This window comes from Bison bison, unplaced genomic scaffold (genome assembly GCF_000754665.1).
Source record: "Bison bison bison isolate TAMUID 2011002044 unplaced genomic scaffold, Bison_UMD1.0 scf7180017864390, whole genome shotgun sequence".
NCBI lineage: Eukaryota > Metazoa > Chordata > Mammalia > Artiodactyla > Bovidae > Bison > Bison bison.
The window spans coordinates 6,544,113-6,563,867 of record NW_011494962.1 but is presented as its reverse complement, the minus strand read 5'-3'; the positions used below and the strand labels follow the sequence as shown (position 1 = coordinate 6,563,867).

The 19,755-nt window shown below is 39.9% G+C and overlaps 1 protein-coding gene across 1 annotated transcript in view; it reads right to left on the bottom strand.

The window, feature by feature from the left end:
* The window catches only part of DERA (deoxyribose-phosphate aldolase (putative)), a 119,828-nt gene that overhangs the window by 43,716 nt on the left and 56,357 nt on the right, over positions 1-19,755 (bottom strand). Inside the window, exon 6 of the mRNA XM_010858744.1 lies at positions 12,833-12,961. Coding sequence (XP_010857046.1) covers positions 12,833-12,961 — 129 coding nt within the window. The remainder of the gene's footprint in view (positions 1-12,832; positions 12,962-19,755) is intronic.

Sequence of the window (19,755 nt, the reverse complement as noted above, 5' to 3'; positions counted from 1 at the left end):
TAATATCTACTAGATTTCCCCTATCCACAAAGCCATCCAACACTGCTTAGAGGGGAAAAATCAATCTTTTGTACCTGAATTTAAGTTTGCTGGTTTGACTCAATGTATTTTTCTCAAAACTTCTTCAGGTCTTTACAGGAAACAAGAGAACCATAGGGCAAGAACGCTGCTTCTCTTTGTTATGGGTTCAATTGTGCTCCCTAAAAAGGCATGTTGAAGTTCCAATCCCCAGAACCTCAGAAAGTGACCTATTTGAAAATACTCATTTCAATTGCAACCAGTTAGGTAAAAAAAAAGTCTTACTATGTAAGCTGGGCTATTACATGATGGACGTCCTTAGAAGAGACAGAAATGCACAGGAAGATGACCATGTGACAAAGGAGGCAGAGATGAGAGTAACTCATCTATTAATATAAGCCAAGGCTTCTCTGGTGGCTCAGACAGTAAAGAATTTATCTGCAATACAGGAGACTCAGGTTCGATCCTTGGGTCAGGAAGATCCCCGGAGAAGGGAATGGCTACCCACTCCAGTATTCTTGCCTAGAGGAATCCTTGGACAGAAGAGCTTGGCCGGCTATATATAGTCCATGGGGTCACAAAGAGCTGGACACGACTGAATGACTAATACACACACACAAAGCATCCCAAGTATTGCCAGCAAACAACAGAAGCTTTCTAGCAAGAAAGGATTCTCTGCTACAGATTTCAGAAGGAGAGGGCCCTGTGGACACAGCCTTAATTTCAGACTTCTGCCCTCCAGAACTGTGAGAAGAAACATCCGTTGTTTTAAAGTACCCAGTTCTTGGTACTTTCTTAGGGTACAGTTTAGAAAACCAATACCCTCCCTCTTTTCCCATTAATCCCATATTTGCAGGCCCTGTCTATCCTGGATTTAAGTCTACCCAGAAATTTCATACATACACAACCTGTGTGTATGTGTGCAGGCATGTAAAATATTTTTCTCCTTTAGTATCAGGCTCAACACTGAAGAATCACATTTAACACTTAGAGCCAAAGGATCATATTTAACATTTAGATTCAAAGGATCATATACAATGTTTCTTCTTTCAGGATCATATTTACCTCCAAAGCAGAAAGTACCCCAATGGTCGCTGAGTATCATGTATCTAATACTGGCTCCAATGGGCTGTCATCCCAGCTGGTTCTTTGAATACCTCCTACTTCCTGACGTGGCCATGCAAATTCCAGAAAACTTGGACTTTATCAAAACTCTGCTTTATACTGGGCTGAAATCCATCTTTCTATATCTTCTAAAAGTAAGGTGCCAGTCCTCTGTCCTTGGGTAATAGACAACAATCATGTCTTTTCGTGCCTTGTTGTGTATGCTGCTGCTGCTGCTAAGTCACTTCAGTCATGTCTGACTCTGTGTGACCCCACAGATGGCAGCCCACCAGGCTCCCCCGTCCCTGGGATTCTCCAGGCAAGAACACTGGAATGGGTTGCCATTTCCTTCTTCAATGCATTACAGTGAAAAGTGAAAGTGAAGTTGCTCAGTCTTGTCTGACTCTTCATGACCCTATGGACTGCAGCCTACCAGGCTCCTCTGTCCATGGTATTTGCCAGGCAAGAGTACTGGAGTGGGTTGCCATTGCCTTCTCCACTTGTTGTGTATATGCGTGCATAAAAGCATGTGAACACAATATCACAACCCCAATGCTCACATTCTTCCCAAATAAGATGTCCCCTTTCCTTTCAATCACTCTGCATGAGGATGTTTCAACTTCCCTCATCCCATGCTTGGCCATCCTTCTACACATGCTCCAGTACCATTTCCATCCTCACACCCTTTCATCGTATCTCTCTGCTCCTTCATTCTCATACGGCCCTCAGCCTTGACCTCTCTCCTCATCCTTCCTCAGGTAGACAAGAAAAGGTCCACTTCAACTGCTGCCTGTGAGCTGCTCCCTGGGCACCCCCAAGGAAGAGAATCTAAAAAGAAGCTAGAACCTTGTACAGAACGAAAGTGGCCGTTGATATTCATGACCCTGCACATGCATCATCACGGGACCATCAGCAGAGCAGGCAGATACAGTGGAAGCTACTTGAGCTCAGGGTTCTCTTGCAATCTTCCCTTTCATTTCAACAAGGATTTGCTGTGGGTCTATCATGGGTGGGGCTCTGGGTTTGCCCTCACATGGCTCCTTCACGTCTACCACCCTCTAGGGGATTCCTTGGTGGCTCAGATGGTAAAGGATCTGCCTGCAATGCAGGAAACCCTGGTTTGATCCCTGGGTTGGGAAGATCCCCTGGAGAAGAAAATGGCAACCCACTCAAGTATTCTTGCCTGAATAATCCCATGGACAGAAGAGCCTGGTGGGTTACAGTCCATGAGGTCAAAAAGAGTCAAACACGACTGAGCAACTAACTCACTCACTTACCCCCTAGAGTTTTTCTCCAAACATTCTCTCTCTATTGTCTTACTTTTCTTGTCCTCCATAGAAAAGTACCGTTCAACATATAAATCTCATTCAGGGACTCGAGAAATACTTCTGGGCCTCCAAAGGTCAAACGTAGCTTAAACTTATCTTTCATAATCTAGATTGATGGCGGGACAGAGAGCAGGATGATGCAGTGACTAAAGTATGGAATCTGGGGTTGAGTCCTTCAGAATTCTGCTCTGTCCTCCATGTGTGGCCTCAGTCTAGTTACCTAACCTCCAAGCCTCAGGTCTCCAAGCCACTCAATGCTGAGAAGGTACCTCCCCTACTTTGCTTTAGGACAACTGCAAAAAGAATTTGGTGAACTACTCCACAAGATTTATTAACCTTTGCTCACGAAATGATTCAACAAATATGTACGGTGGTGGTTTAGTTGCTAAGTCATGTCTGCCTCTTATGACCCCATGGACTAAAGCCTGCCAGGCTCCTCTGTCCATGGGATTTCCCAGGCAAGAATACTGGAGTGGGCTGCCATTTCCTCCTCCAGGGGATCTTCCCAACTGACCCAGGGATCAAACCCACATCTCTTGCACTGTAGACAGATTATTTACCACTGAGCCACCAGGGAAACCCCAAATATGTATATCAAGTATCTCCCCAATGCAAAGGACTAAGGGGCCCATTCAAGGATTTCAATTCCACAGCATTTATGAGTTTGCTAATAGGTGAGTAACTGGCACAGATACCATATGACAAATAACAAAAATCAACATGTTAGGAAATAAAGACAAATGAATAACAATCTCAGAGACACAAGCAACCACCTATGGGTCTCACCTCCAAGTCATAAACCAGAATTCCACTAAGAAAAAAAAAATCCCTACTTCTTCTGCTGAGAAAAATATAGATCTCTTTTAAAAAATGAGTTTTATATGTGTTGTTTATAATTGTATATTTTGATGTCCTTGTTCCTGATGACCCATCCCATAAAGAAGCATTTTCTAGGCACGGGCTATGTGCAAGTCTTTCTGCCGGGGGGATTTCTCTTAGCAAGCCAGGTCTGTAAAAGGCAGTTATACGCTTTTGGAATAAGGTGGGTTACTTTTTTTTTTAATTTCACATAGTAAAATTTTACACAGACTAGTATACACCACATAAAAAACTAAGCTTGGAAGCTATTCCTTCCCTGCCCCTCCTCCCTAGAAGTCTAGCCATGAGGAGGCACAGAAAATGCTTTATGCTTAAATAGACTTAACCTGTTTTAAAAAATGACATGCATGGACCAAAATGCACCGTCAGGAGTTCCTGCCCTGCTGGGAGGCCAGCAAACATGGAAAGTCCTCTCTTCTGCGGAGTTTTTTATTTTACACTCACAAAGGATGGGGAGGGTGTGGGTGGGCTAAGGTAAACGTTCTGAAATTTTTGCTTGGGGCCTTGAATAAGATGGCAAGTTAATTAGTTTTTACTCTATAAATGGTTTAATTTTCAGGGCTGGTTTAAGGAACTGTAAATAAATCTACATTTTAAAATCTTTACTTTTTAACCTAATACCCATGTGTATTCTTATGCTTTCCACAGTGATAAACTTTCAACTGAAGCAAACTTTTTCATAAATTAAATGCTTTTCCTATGAAAGGCAAGATCTTATTTAAAAAAAAAAAAAAAACAGGCTGGAACACCACAGGGGTCTGGACGTGCCATCTGGATCAATACTCCTTCAGGATACAAAGATTTGCAGCCTAAGATGAAGGACTCAGTGTGACTTATGACAGTCTTTGGAAAAATAAATCTATACTGTCATTTATACTAGGATTGACTCATATTTAAATTTTTTTTAACTTTTAAAAAAGTCTTAGATGTTAATTTGCTATTAATCACAGCATTTTTTTATTTTTAGGGTTTTGGTTTCCTTCAGTCACAGCAAATTTCCCACTGTTTTCTCCCTTTTTTATTTATTTAATGGCTTCCCTTCTATTTTCTTCTCTTTTTCTCAGCTTCATCTCATTGTTTCTGTATTACTTTGATCTTATTGGGTTGCATTTCGAGTATTCCCTCCCCTGGTTCCTACTTTTTTCATTTTTGATTTCCTATACGTTACAAAATCCCAGCCAAGTTCAAAACTCATTTCGCATTCCCTTCAAGGTCTGCTTTTCTCAAGCCCCATATTTTTATGTTTGTACTCTTCCCACAGATCTTCATCAGCAATTCAAACCTGATGACATTATGATTGCATCTTTAGTGCTTTTCTACTCCAGCCTTATTTATCATGCCTGCATTATTTCCAAAGATAAGGTCTAGCATAACTTCAGAGCAGAGCTTGTTAGCTGTTGCGTGTGTGTGAACAGTCCAGGCTACTGAAAGATAAAGCCACATGCCTACAATCTGGCGTTATTCTTAATGTGTGCATTTGCTGGGTGGAAATCCCTGAGCAGTAGATGACCTGCTTTCGACTTCTCTTTTCTATAAGCATGTTTCCCTTTCTATCTTACTTCCTATCACCTTGTTCTTGGATTGTTTGATGAAAAAAATATGGTGCTCGTTTCTCTTCCCTGATTATATTCCCTTCAAACTGTTTACTCCTACTTCACCGTCTTCTTTTTTTGTATTTCCCTCACCACATTTCCACTAAGGTAAAAGTAAGATCCATTTTCTCTTTTTTTTGAAATATTTTATTTTAATTAATTACTTTATTTATTTATTTGGCAGCCTCGGGTCTTAGCTGCAACACACAGGATCTTTGTTGCATCACGTGAGACCTTTCATCACAGCGAACGGACTCTCTAGTTGGTAACGCAAGGGCTCAGTAGTTGTGAAAGCGCTTAGTTGCCCCATGGCATTCGGGATCGTAGTTCCCTAACCAGGGATTGAACCCGAGTCCCCTGCACTGAAAGGTGGATTATTAACCACTGGACCACCAGGGAAGTCCCAAGATCCATTTCACTGATGAAAAAGTCAAGACAAAACGTTTTTTCCTTGGTCCTTTCCTTGCCTCTGGAACTATCTGAGAATCCTAAGAAACCCTTTAGACATCATACCACACGCTTGGATTGCTCAAGCCATGCTTTGTATACATAATCTCCTTGCCAAAGGTATATTTTTTCTAACTTTTTGTTCAATTAAAATAGAAACGTGCTCTCAAAACCACATGTCCAAACTCCTCAAAGTTGTGACACATCCGGAAAGAGGAACTAGATCTAATCTAATCTCATTTCATTTTGCCTGTTTTCACTTTTCTTTATCTCTGTCTTTCTCATTGATTCATTTGTATATTCCACAATATTTCCTTAGGCTGTCCTAGATGTCAGACATGGTAGCAATCACAGAAGAATACAGATAAGTAAGATAAGAACCTCGTTGGCCTCAAGGAGGTTCATAGTTTTATACATACACACAGACACACACACACACACAATGTATATATAACTATATATATATACACACACATACACACATACCCCTAACAGGTAAAACAACTGATGATGATACTATATGATAAATGCTACTGGTATTTATAATTATCCAAGGAGAAGGATAGTATGAACAATTAGTTTTGCCTTTAAAAGATCATAGAGAAATCTGACAGAGTATGAAAATTTCACTTAAATCTTTAAAAATGGCTATCAGGAGGGGAGAAGGCTACTACAGACAGAGGAAATGATGTAAAGAAGACAGAAATACCTGGGATATTTACAAATAGCAATAATGACCACACAAAACAGCAGTAAAGATAACCTTTTTTTTTTTTTCTTTTAAATAGAGGGGTCTTATTTATTTATTTGTTTGCTTTTACCAATTTCTTAGTTGCAGCATGCAGGATCTTTAGTTGGGGCACGTGGGATCTAGTTCCCTGACTAGGGATTGAATCTGGGCCCCCTGCATTGGGAGTGCAGCATCTGAGCCACTGGAGCACCAGGGAAGTCCCTACAATAAAGATACCCTTTTAACTGATTTAATTTAATTCTTATTTTACCATAGAAGAATACCTACCTCTCAGAGTTATTGTAAAGATTAAATACAAATAAAACCCTTAAAGAGTACCTGTCACACAGTAAGTGCTCAAGAAATGCTACCTATCATTATTGTTATATTACAGATTATATCACATATATTTCATCTATTCAAAATATTTTATTTTTTTATTTATTTATTTTTTTTTTTTGGTTCTTGGATCTTTGTGGATCACTGTGGCTGCTGAATAAGTGATCTCACACATGGCTGAAGAGCTGAGGTGGCTGCTACAGCTTTCATTATGAAAGAATTAGAAATAATGACAACAATATCTAAAAAGTATACCATAAAAAAAATGACACATCTAATTATGATTCTCAATGAATCAGATTTTTTTTTTATAACTTTCTTTTTTAAGACAGAGTCAAAAGCTGGCAAAACAAGCTCATATGTAAGATTCATTAAACAATTCTACTAATACAATAAGCTTTAGGATCAGTACAGAATAGAGTCCGGCCGTTTCTTTTATCTCCTACAGCTATACCAGGGCTTCCCTGGTGGCTCAGTGGCCAAGAATCCATCTGCAATGTAGGAGCCTCAACAGACACGAGTTTGATCCCTGGGTTGGGAAGATCCTCCAAAGAAGGATTCTTGCCTGGAGAATCACAGGGACAGAGGAGCTTGGCGGGCTAACATCTATGGGGTCGCAAAGAGTTGGACATGACTGAAGTGACTTAGCACACACAGCTACACCAAAATCACATGTGTTACTTCATTTGAACTGATAATTAAATGAATTTATTTGTTCAAGGGTCACAAATTCTGTAAGACAGAATAAGAGTCCAAGTCTTCTCACTCCCATGACCATGGTTCCTTCCCCTAAAACATTTTGAAAGATTCCTCAGTGTTAGTTCCTCAGTCATGCCCGACTCTTTGCAACCCATGGACTGCAACCCAGGCTCCTCTGTCCATGGAATTTTCCAAGCAAGGATACTGGAGTGGTTTACCATTTCCTTCTCCAGGGATCCTCCCGACCCAGGGATCAAACCTGGGTCTCCTACACTGCAGGCAGATTCTTTACCAACTGAGCTACCAGGGAAGCCCTAGATTAAACCAAAAACTAGGCTACTAATCACTTAGTTGACCAAAAATGTAAACACACTCTGAATAACCAAGTGTTTGCTTACAGTGATGTATAACACCAGACTAACATAGTTATATATATTTTTACCTCTCTCTCTTTAGAGAATTGGATTTATAATTATAGAAATGGTTATCAAAATTATAAGATAAAAATTATTATGAATGTAAATGACAAACTTCTTTCAAGATTTTTGATGCTAAATTGATGAGAAAACAAGAGCCATGAAGAATTCTAGCCATGATAGAATACATGTTATGAGACTTGCCCTCCTGCTAGAAATAGTTATATAAATAACTGTACAACTGAACAAAATATATAAGGCAACTATTTTTAGGCATCAGGAAACTGGCAGCTCAAGATAAAGACCTTAAGGTAATTCAGATATACAAACGAGCAGATAAGGACTTTTAATCAGCTATTACAAATATGTTCAAGAATTTTAAAGAAAATATGATCTCAGTGAATGAAAAAAATTGGAAAAGACTAGAAAAATTAAAATTCTAAAAAATAACAAATGGATTCTAAAACTAAAAATTTTCATCAGCACAAATTTCAGTGGATGGGAATAAAAGTAAATTTAAGGCAGAAAATAAAGGTCAATGAACTTGAAGAAAGATCCATGTATATTAGCCATTCAGAAAAAGGGGGCTGGAGGTTTGAGGGGAGATTAAAATTGAAGTTAACAGGCCCCAGGAAGCTGTGGACAATATCTAACACTCAGGAACTTGGGTCCCAGAAGGAAAAAAAGACCGGGGAAGAAAATATATTTGAAAAAATATTTTTTTAAATGTCTAAAACAACAACCTACAAATCCAAGAAGCTCAATAAACTCCAAGGAAGGATGAATATGAAGAAAACCACACTTAGGCACATCATAGTCAAATTAGTGAAAAATAAAGAGAAATATTTGTGGCCACAGCCAGAGTAAAATGAAACATTACTTACAGGAAAACAGGAAGAAACAGAATTCCAAGAAATGGAATGATAAGGTTAATACTGAAATAGAAATAAAACTGTAACGTAAAACTCTATATTCAGCAAACCACCCTTGAAACATGGAGGTGAAAAAAGACATTTTCCAATGAACAAAATCTGAGAGAACTAATTACCAGCAGACTACAAGAAGAATAAGAGATAAAGAAATGACATGCAAAAGACTGGTTTTACCTAGGTTTCTTCTTTTAATTTTCTTAAAAGACAAATGACTATTAAAAATCACATCACTTTGAGGAGGGGTTTATAAACAGGTAGAAGAAGAATAGTAAAATAATTCTGGGGACTAATGAGGGTGTAAATGGAACTGCTCTAAGGTTTTTTATATTTGTGACAAATGAAGTGTAAAGAGGAATATAGGTATGCCTCATTTTATTGTGCTTTGCATTATTACACTTTACAGATACTGCATTTTCTATAAATTGAAGGTTTGCGGCAACCCTTCATCAAGTAAGTCTATCAGTACCATTTCAAGTCTCTGTGCCATGTTTTGGTAATTCTTGAAATGTTTCAAAAGTGTTCATTACTATTATATTTGTTATGGTGATCAGTGATCAGAAATCTTTGATATTAATAAATTCATAGAACAAGTAGACCAAAATAAAATGAAACAAAATCAGATCTAAAAAATGTGACCAACCAACTTGAGTTAACTGACATTTACAGAACATTACAACTGACATTGGCAAATAAATGACACTTTTTTCAGTGCACTTGAAGCAGATACTTAAATACACCATAAAATGGGGTATAAAATAAATCTCATTAATTACAAAAGGCAAAAGATTCTTAAAATGGGTATTCTCTGAGCATAAAAGAATTTTAAATTTTAAGTCAGTAATAATGATATCCATAGAAACATAAAATATTTGGAAATTAAACATTTCATACTAAATAACACTCCAATAACATTCTAAACAACTAGAAAAATTAGAAAACATTTTTAACTGAATGATAAAGCAAAAAAAGCAAAATATTGGTTCTTTGAAAAGATTAATAAAACTGGCAGATCCCTAGCAAGACTATATTTTCTACCAAAACAAAACAAAGAACAACAACAACAGGAAAGAAAACAAAAATGGTTGATACTGGGAATAAAAAAGGAGATATAACTACGGACCCTACAGACATCAGACTAGTAAGAGACTATTCTAAGCACCTTGTATCAATAAATTCAGCAACTCCTATATTTGTACAATGAAAAACAAGCAAGCAAACTTCTTATACACAGAATGACGTGAATGGATCTCACAGGTATTACACCTCAGGGCATGTAGGTGAAAAAACACGGAAGAGTACATACTGTATAAGTATAATATTCTAAAACTGGCAAAGCTAATCCGTGGTGATAAAATCAGACCAGTTATTGCACCTGGAGCAGAAGGTTAAAAAGAGTGGACCTGACGTCAAAGGGGAACAAAGGCAGTCCACATATTTCATTTAAAAAATTTTCCAAAAACTACTTCATTTCTATTATATAGCTCCGTAACAGAATGAGAAGCAAAACCTGTGGGTCAGGAAGTGCTAGATGCTTTCATATACATCTCACAAAGACTGCCTTTAATTCATGATAAGGTCTGGCACAGTGCCTTGGGAGACAGGTGAGTTAAAACTGAAAAAGCGATACACGTGAGGCCAGAACACTTGGGTTCAAATAATGACTTATATGTTCAGTTAGCTTTGGGACCCTAGGCAAGTCCCTCCATCTCAAGTTTCTTCATCAGCTACAGGGCTGGTGTGAAGGTGAAGGAACATAATTTTGAAGTATCTAGTAAAGCACATCACAAATACTAGTTCCATCACTCACAGTATCAGACACTGATCAGATGAAAAACTAAAGTAGATAAACAAAATGGACAGGGATACAAGCCAAAAGGAAGAGACAGGTGACAGCATGTTTCCAGTCACATTTCTGTCTGTGGATGCAAAGGGTGGAGTGGAGGGTGGAACAGACGTGTCCAAGCATGAGGACCTAATAATGTTCCTTTCTTTAAGCAATAGGTACAGGGTTGGCTTGCTCACCCAGAATGAATACACTTTCACTGTGACCTGGATCACGCCATTCTGGGCTAACTCCCTGGTCCTGTTGCTAGGAGCATGAAAAGGGAGGCTACCTGTCTACCTAAGACTCCAATGGGCTTTCCCCAGGCACCTGAGGGTCCCAGCATCTTCTATCATTGAGGACCTTTGGAATACCAATATAACTGATGACCCATTCGTTACAATGTTCCATTCTTCCCTATCCTTAGGTTTTCAGAGATTTCACTCTAAATAAAATAAGCAGGGCAGAGATCTTTTGGATACAGCAGCAAACCAGAGCAACAGCTTCATTAATGCCTGGTCAGCTAATTTTCAGTACAATTCCAGGGAACCACGCTAGGTCTGAGAGAGTCTTTAATGAAAAGTACATGAGTAGAAAAATCTAGAGGGTGACTGCAATAGAGGCCCAAATTTAAGAAACGAGAAGTCATGTATATTCATCCAAACATGGAGCCACTAGTAGGGCAGCTAAAGATGCAACACTCCATCATGGTATAGTAAGTTATCTGACAGAGGTTTCAATAAACCTCTATGGGGAGCATTTCCCTGGTGGTCCAGTGGTTAATAATCCACGTTGCAATGCAGGGGATGAGGGTCTGATCCCTGGCTGGGGAACTAAGATCTCACATGCTGCAGAGCAACTAAGCCCAGGGGGAGCAACTACTGAGCCGTGTACTCTGGAGCCCATGTGCCATAACCAGAAAGCCAGCTGCTGCTGCTGCTGCTGCTAAGTCGCTTCAGTCATGTCTGACTCTGTGCGACCCCACAGACAGCCGCCCACCAGGCTCCCCCATCCCTGGGATTCTCCAGGCAAGAACACTGGAGTGGGTTGCCATTTCCTTCTCCAATGCATGAAAGTGAAAAGTGAAAGTGAAGTCACTCAGGCGTGTCCAACCCCTAGCGACCCCATGAACTGCAGCCTACCAGGCTCCTCTATCCATGGGATTTTCCAGGCAAGAGTACTGGAGTGGGTTGCCATTGCCTTCTCCGAGAAAGCCAGCATGATGCCGCAACTACTGAGCCCCTGAACGAGAGCTACAGTCTGTGCACAACAGAAGATCCTGCACCACCTGCAAGGCACGGCAGGTAACTCCATGGAGCCCCACATATGAAAAGGAGGCGGCCGAGGAGGCTCAGGCAGGGTCTTGGGAAGGACCTTTATCAAAGCCAAGCTGAAGGAATTTATATTGTATCTGGAAAACGAAGGGCCGCCACCGAAGGATTTTAAACAAGCAGTACCACAACCCAATTAGCATTCCTGAGAGATCATTCTGGCAACAGTGTGGAGAACAGATTGAAAGGGGACAGAAGCAGAGACTGGGAAACTAGTTAGAAGACCGTTGAAGTGATCCATGTGGGGAATGACAGTGGCCTAAGATAGCAGCACACAGGATGGAAAGAATGTATGAAATACAGCGAAAAACAAAACTCTCAAGACTGATTCCCTTGAATCAGTGAGAAAAAGCAATCAGTGTCAAGCTTGGGTGTATGAATAGCTAGACCTGCTGTTTGTGAAAACAAAGACTGAGTCAAGCTACATTTCAAAAAAAAACAAAAAACAAAACAATGACACTGCCCTAAATTTAAGAAGAAAAAAAATAAAACACAGACAAAAGCTCAGGCTGCCTTAGACAGGATGGATATGGATGTCTGAAAAAAATCAAACACTTAAATTCACAGAGAGGAATAAGTCAGAGTTAAAGAAATTCCTGTCTAACATATGTTGATGAATAAATAATCAAAGACTAACGCAGAAGGCAATTCACTAACAAGAGAGCCATCTACTGCCTTACAAGGATAATGCAGTGATGAAACGCCACACAAAAACGTGGAAGAAAGCCAAGTTTGTGACCATTTCCCACTGCACGTGTATTCATAAAATAGCTGACCCCTCCCACAAAAAAAAAAAAAAATCCTCCAAGTGGTTAGCTGCTGCAGCTGCTAAGTCACTTCAGTCGTGTCCAACTCTGTGCGACCCCACAGACAGCAGCCCAGCAGGCTCCCCTGTCCCTGGGACTCTCCAGGCAAGAACACTGGAATGGGTTGCCATTTCCTTCTCCAATGCATGAAAGTGAAAAGTGAAAGTAAAGTCGCTCAGTCATGTCTGACTCTTAGCGACCCCATGGACTGCAGCCCACCTGGCTCTTCCATCCATGGGATTTGCCAGGCAAGAGTACTGGAGTGGTTTGCCATTGCCTTTTCCGCAAGTGGTTAGCACTTTCAGTTAATAGCCAAATGCTTCGTCTTACCAATTTCTCTTAAAAGCATCCATTCAATATATACCATCATTTCAATATAAAACGCTTACCTGCCATCATGGCTATCATACTGGCTTTATAGACGTTGGTGAGAGATCCAAGTTCTCCTGTGGCTAAGATGGTTTTGAGATGAGCCTCCCCACAGGCCTTGCGAAACTGACGAATCTCATCATACAGGGCTGAGGAAGGAAATAATTGAGGCCGTTACAAAGCCGGCAAGTGATAACATAACTTGGCAGCCATTTAGAACTGGTAGAACCCATCTCAGACTTAGGAAACATAAACCATTTGTCACTTTCTGAAAAATCACCCCAATTTAATATTGCCTCAAGCATTCTGTTGCAGTTCCCCTCCTGTTCTAAGGAACTCCTTCATTTGCAACCATGAAACAGTTTCTATGCCCTGGCCCCAGGTTCCAAGCCACAGAGCTTTTAAAGTATCATTATAAAGACATGCAAATTACAAATAACTTCTACTGCTTCCATAGGATGGTTACTTAGGAGAAAAAAAAGAAATTCATCTACGACATATACAGGGGTGTATCACTTTGCAAACTAAAGAAAAAAAAAATCCTCCAGTCCTTTTGAATTCTCCCATTCACATATAATAAGTTCTCCTGTTGGAATATAAAGCAGGCCTTTCCTGAGAGCTCTGCTAATGAAAATAAAGACATAACATTTTGCCCCACTCTCTGCCAGGGTATTTGTCTATGCATGCATGTGTGCTAAGTCACTTTAGTCATGTCTGACTCTGCAACCCTATGGACCATAGCCTGCCAGGCTCCTCTGTCTGTGGGATTCTCCAGGCAAGAATACTGGAGTGGGTTGTTGTGCCCTCCTCCAGGGGATCATCCCAACCCAGGGATCAAATCTGTGTCTCTTACATCTCCTGCATTGGCAGGCAGGTTCTTTACCACTAGCGCCACCGATATATCAGACTAAAAAGCGTTGAGCCTAGACAGGGAGTGATGGGTGTTTGTACACAAATTCAGCTGTGGAGGAATTCAGAGATGCAGCTTTGAATCTATTAACCTCTGACCCCAGTACCACATTTGCCTTCTAGAGCTCCATATAGCATTCATAAAGCACCTGAATTGAAAATATATATATATTTATTTTATACACATACACACATATATACCCTCAAAGCCCATTATACCCAATAAAATTAAATTGAGGGGGAAACATTTCATATTCAAAGTAACAGAATATTAGCAAGCAAAATCAGTACAGTATAATGAGTATTAAAATTCTGAAAAATCATTTAAGACTGTCTATTACCAATAACACCAAGCCCTTACCCTGCATCAGGGTGGCTGTATCTCATTTCCTGAACTTCAGTTATTGCTACACTACCAGGATTAGGGTAATAATAAACATTAGGGTTAGGAGAAGCATTTTCAATGCTAAAATGAGAGTTGTATAATCCACAGGTTTTCTAAAGTACTTATAAAAGACTAAAAACCAGTCTTGAGTCAGAAAACTAAGCCAAACCACTCAAGTTTTTGGTGTTTTTATTTTTGAGGGGTGATACGCGCCATGCCAGACAGCATGCAGGATCTTAGTTCCCCAACCAGGGATGGAACCCACGCCCCCTGAAGGGGAAGCATGGAGTCCTAACCACTGGACAACCAGGCAAGTCCCCAAACCATGAAAGATAAAGATGGAACAAAACTTGTCTTCTCAATTTTAGAAAACCCAAACTTAACTTGCAGCACCAAGGATTCTATCACAAGATGCATGGGAAAGAACAATGTTTGTTGCTCCCAAGAGGTATTCACGGTTTTTGCAAGGGCGGAATATTTTTACAAATTCCTAACAGTCGGTAGTTGTGAGTATCAGAAATGACCTGAGATGCCACACTGCCCACCTTACCCTGCGTGTCGCACCTAAACCATGAGAAAATCATATCACCCACACATCCAACAACGTGCAAGACTAGGACAAAGAGCGAAAGACGATGTGGAGTAACAATTTATATTCTTTTAACTCAGAGAGTGAATCTTGGATGGAATGATAGTTCTTGAAAATAGAAAGCTGTCCTCTAAGAACTAGTGACAAGGAAACCTCTTGAGCTAAATATTCAAGAATGATAATCTGGAGATAAGTTGTGATCTAATTAAGGATTTTTCTTCCTAGTACAATGAGCAATCTCAAGGGTCAAACAAATGTGGATTTAAAACTCAACTCCAACACTTTCTGTGTGACCTTAGGCAAGTTATTTCTCCCAGCCTCAGTTCTAGCCTTAAACTATCAATAATAATATTTATTTTGTAGGTTATTTGAGGATTAAAAGATAAGATATATACAAATAGATAGGTATACACACACACAAAACTTTGTGCATCACCTGGCTTATTGTAAGCATTCAAAAAGTTTAATCATTAAGTTCAGAATTCTAGTAAAATGAATTTCCACTAAGTGTTGATAAAAGCCAAATCTTGGTTCATGGCCTGACCCAACTTTTTGTACTACACTGAAATTTTGTTATATGCATTACCGCTTACATTCAGTGAGCCATCAGATAAGGCATGAAAATATTTTGTTACAGCATTTGTGAAAGGGAACTTTGGCCTGTATAAAAAAATTCTTAAAACATTGATCCTGAGCATATTTACAAGCAAAATCACCAGCCTTTTTCTAAAATATATTATCCTTTAATATCCACTGAAGTTCTTTACCTACAGTTAAAATTAACCAGAAAACCCAGATGTATTTTATGACTCAGTTATCAGCCACCTGGAATTCTTGCTTTTTAATCCATGACCCAAACAGAATGAACCAAAAATGGTCACTCTGAGTTTCACTGGATTTAACCAATATGCAACAAGTGCCTTCTAATTCTTTAATTGCCAATTCCTTAAATTATGTTACTGACCTATTTCATCACATAACAGGATCAAGGTTAACTGAAAAAGTATCTTACATCTTTAAAGATCAACACTGGGAAAGCTGTTATTTGTTTCTGTTACCATTCTGCCCAGAGTCTACCAGGACAGTTAAATCAGAAAGCATACCAAATCTGCTCTTTTTAAAATGCAGTCTGTGTGTTCTGTGCTAAGTTGCTTCAGTTGTGTCCAACTCTTTGCAACCCTATGTACTGTAGCCCACCAGGCTCCTCTGTCCATGAGATTCTCCAGGCAAGAATACTGGAGTGGGTTGCCATGCCCTCCTCTAGAGATCTTCCTAAGTCAGGGACTAAACCCGAGCCTCTTCTGTCTCCTGCACTGACCGGCAGATTCTTCACCACAAGCACCAGCTGGGAAGCCCAAAGTGAGGTCTGGGCTCCATCAAAGGAATGCTTCTACATAATCCTTTGAATTTTACTGAGTGATACAAAGATGAAGGACAGTTAGAGATTTTCATCAGTAATGCAACACCAGCAATGGCAGTAGATCCAAGAGTCCAGGATGGTCACCAGCCAGCATGGTACCCACGCTGGCCAGTGGCAGCAGCAACAGCACTGGTCTTGTAACCAAACTCTTTCTGTGACACATCTGGCTTATTCTCTGCTCCCCAGTCTTCATGGTCCTGCTTGTGTTCCAAGCCTGCTTCTCAGCTTCCCACTGATTCAGTAAGCTACCCCAGATCCTCCTAATAATAAATAATAAACCCCTTTTCAGCTTAACCATGGGGCTTCCCTGGTGGCTCAGACAGGAAGGAATCTGCCTGCAATGTGGAAGACCCAGGTTCGATCCCTGGGTCGGGAAGATCCCCTGAAGATGGGCATGGCAACCCACTCCAGTATTTTTGCCTGGAGAATTCCATGGACAGAAGAGCCTGGCAGGGTGCAGTCCATGGGATCATCAGAATTGGTTTATTAGTCTTCAATCTATGACTCCAGTATAACACATCTACACTGGGAAGTATGGTATAATGGACAATAGTGTGGGTGCTCTGACAGCCTGGATTTATACGAGAAGACTGCGGGCAGCACCAAAGGATAGCCCCCGACTCCTCACAACTAGAGAAAGCCTATGTGCAACAACGAAGACCCAGTGCAGTCATAAATAAACAAATAAACAAAAAGCAGAGGACACTATGATCCACATTTCCTAAAGAACCTAAGATACAATCTCTTTGGGGCACCAGAAGAGATGTCTAACTTATTACTGTTGTTGTTCAGTCGCCCAGTTGTGTCCGGCTCTTTGTGACCCCATAGACTGCAGCACGCCAGACTTCCCTGTTCTCACTATCTCCCGGAGCTTGCTCAAACTCGTGTCCATTGAGTCGGTGATGCCACCCAACCATCTCATCCTCTGTCTCTCCCTTCACCTCTTGCCTTCAATCTTTCCTAACATCACGGATAGATAGAGCTGTATGTATCTTTATAGGTGTGCATTGTATACATTTATGTATTTCGTAGATCTGTCCCCTGAGAAGGCATGGAAACAGCAGCAACCTTGTAGCAATGAGCACCCTGTAGCACCCAGATCTTGGTTTCTAAACACCAACCTTCAATGAAAACAAGCAAAGCTCCTTGGGAAAGTGGCTGATTCCAACCCTGGGGCAGAGAAAGCTAAAAATATGCCCGAAATATCTTTTAAATAAATGTATCCAACCAGTCCATTCTGAAGGAGATCAGCCCTGGGATTTCTTTGGAAGGAATGATGCTAAAGCTGAAACTCCAGTACTTTGGCCACCTCATGCGAAGAGTTGACTCATTGGAAAAGACTCTGATGCTGGGAGGGATTGGGGGCAGGAGGAGAAGGGGACGACGGAGGATGTGATGGCTGGATGGCATCGCTAACTCGATGGACGTGAGCCTGTGTGAACTCCGGGAGTTGGTGATGGACAGGGAGGCCTGGCGTGCTGCGATTCATGGGGTCGCAAAGAGTCGGACACAACTGAGCGACTGAACTGAACGGAACTGAACTGAAGTGAAAGTGAAAGTGAAAGTGAAGTTGCTCGGTCGTGTCCGAGTCTGCGACCCCATGGACTGTAGCCTATCAGGTTCCTCTGTCCATGGGATTTTCCAGACAAGAGTGCTGGAAACCCCACTCGGGTTGCCATTTCCTTCCCCAGGGGATCTCCTCAACCCAGGAATCGAACCCGGGTCTCCCGCATTGCAGGCAGACGCTTTACCGTCTGAGCCATCAGGGAAGCCCAAATAAATGTAAAGAAGGTCTTAAAGAATAACAAAAACATGTCAAAAGGGCAAAGGAGCTAATTTGAAGCAGCTCCCATCTGCCAAATCTGGGACAATTTGAGTACCAGAATAAATAATGATAGTAATGGATTATAACCAATTGGAAAAAAACAGGCATCTATGAGTTCTTGAAGAGAAGAAGAAAGGGAGGGAGAAGAAGGTAATACTAACTAATGAGTATAAAAGAAATGATGGAATCAGAAAAAATCACCATTTGCCAACTATCAGAGTATAACTGAAGAATTACCAATGAACACTTAAAACCACTGAGTAAAAGTTAGATGAAGAACAGGATATTAACCATATCTCCATTCATAGTGGATGTTAAATACTAAAATACAAAATATTTATTAATTTTACAATGGAGAAACTTGACAGAAACCATCTTAGCCAAGTAAAAGTGTAACACCATCAATCATGGAACAGATCAACATTTCGGGACTCCTGAAAGCAGAGGACATTGAGAAGAACAGAGCAAAACTTCAGGGTGGTCCTATCAAAAATACCTAATGTGAATCTAATCATGAAAAAACATTTAACACACCCAGACTGAGGTACACTTAACAAAATAGACCTCAATTCTTCAAACACGAGAAAAGATTGAGGACTATTCCGGATTGAAGAAGCCTAAAGAGACATGTGGGCTTCCCAGGTGGCTCAGTGGTAAAGAATCTGCCTGCCAATGCAGAAGATGCAGGAGATTTAATGGTAACATTAATGACAATAATGTTAATTTCCTGATTTTGATGGTTTACTGTGGCTTCATATGAGTGTCCTTGTTTTTAGGAAATTCACACTGAAGTACTTAATAGTAATGTATCAATAGGTCAGCAACTTAATCTCAAATAATTCAGAAAAAATATATCTGTATCTATTTATCTCTCTCTGCATATACGTATAGAGAGACAGAGAGAGAAAGAGGGAAGGCAAAAATTTAAATGGGGTAGAATTTTATAACTGGGGAATCTGAGTGAAGAATAAATGGGAGTTTTGTGTGCTATTTTTGTAACCTTTCTGTAAGTTGTAAATTATTAAAAAATAAAAGTTAAAAAAGATACATTTGCTATACTGTTGTAGTTTATTTAGCATCCAGGTAGTTTTCTCACGGGAGGGCTTTTGAAGCTATCAACTATTCTACTGTTTTGTTTTGTTTTTATTTAATGTGTGATTATATATGGTACATATTATTTTGTAACCTGCTTTTCTTCCCTTTGGTATATCATAGACATCTTTCCAAATTAATAAATACATGTCTGTAGAACAATTTTTAATGGCTGCATAATCTTCCACTGCATGGTCATAAACAATGTATTCAACCATCTATTACTGGATAGTCAAAGTTTCAGATTATTTGCTCATAATCAATACTTCAGTAAACCCCTTTATGGTTAAGTCTCTGCATATATCATGACCTTGTTCCCTAAAGCATTTATTAATTTTTCTGCTCACATTCTCATAATACACATTCACTGTTAAAAATTCAAACATTACAGAAACTGAAAATTCCCGATTTAAAAAAAAAAAGAACAATTCTTGCATGTATCAGAAAAATAATAATTTGGAAAGCTATTATAAAAGATGACTGACAAATGAAAATGGAATTCAAATACCACGACTTTTACTCAAATTACTCAGAATAATGCAAAATTTAACAAAATGCACACACTAGAGTGGTGGCTGGCAGAGTGATGTCACATTAAGAAACCTGATAATAAATGTTTTGACTTATAATGAGGTTTTCAGGAGTAGCAAAAGTGGGTGTACTAGAAACCCAAGATGGATTACATTGCAGATGCTTAATCAATACAACGGCACAACCAGCAGA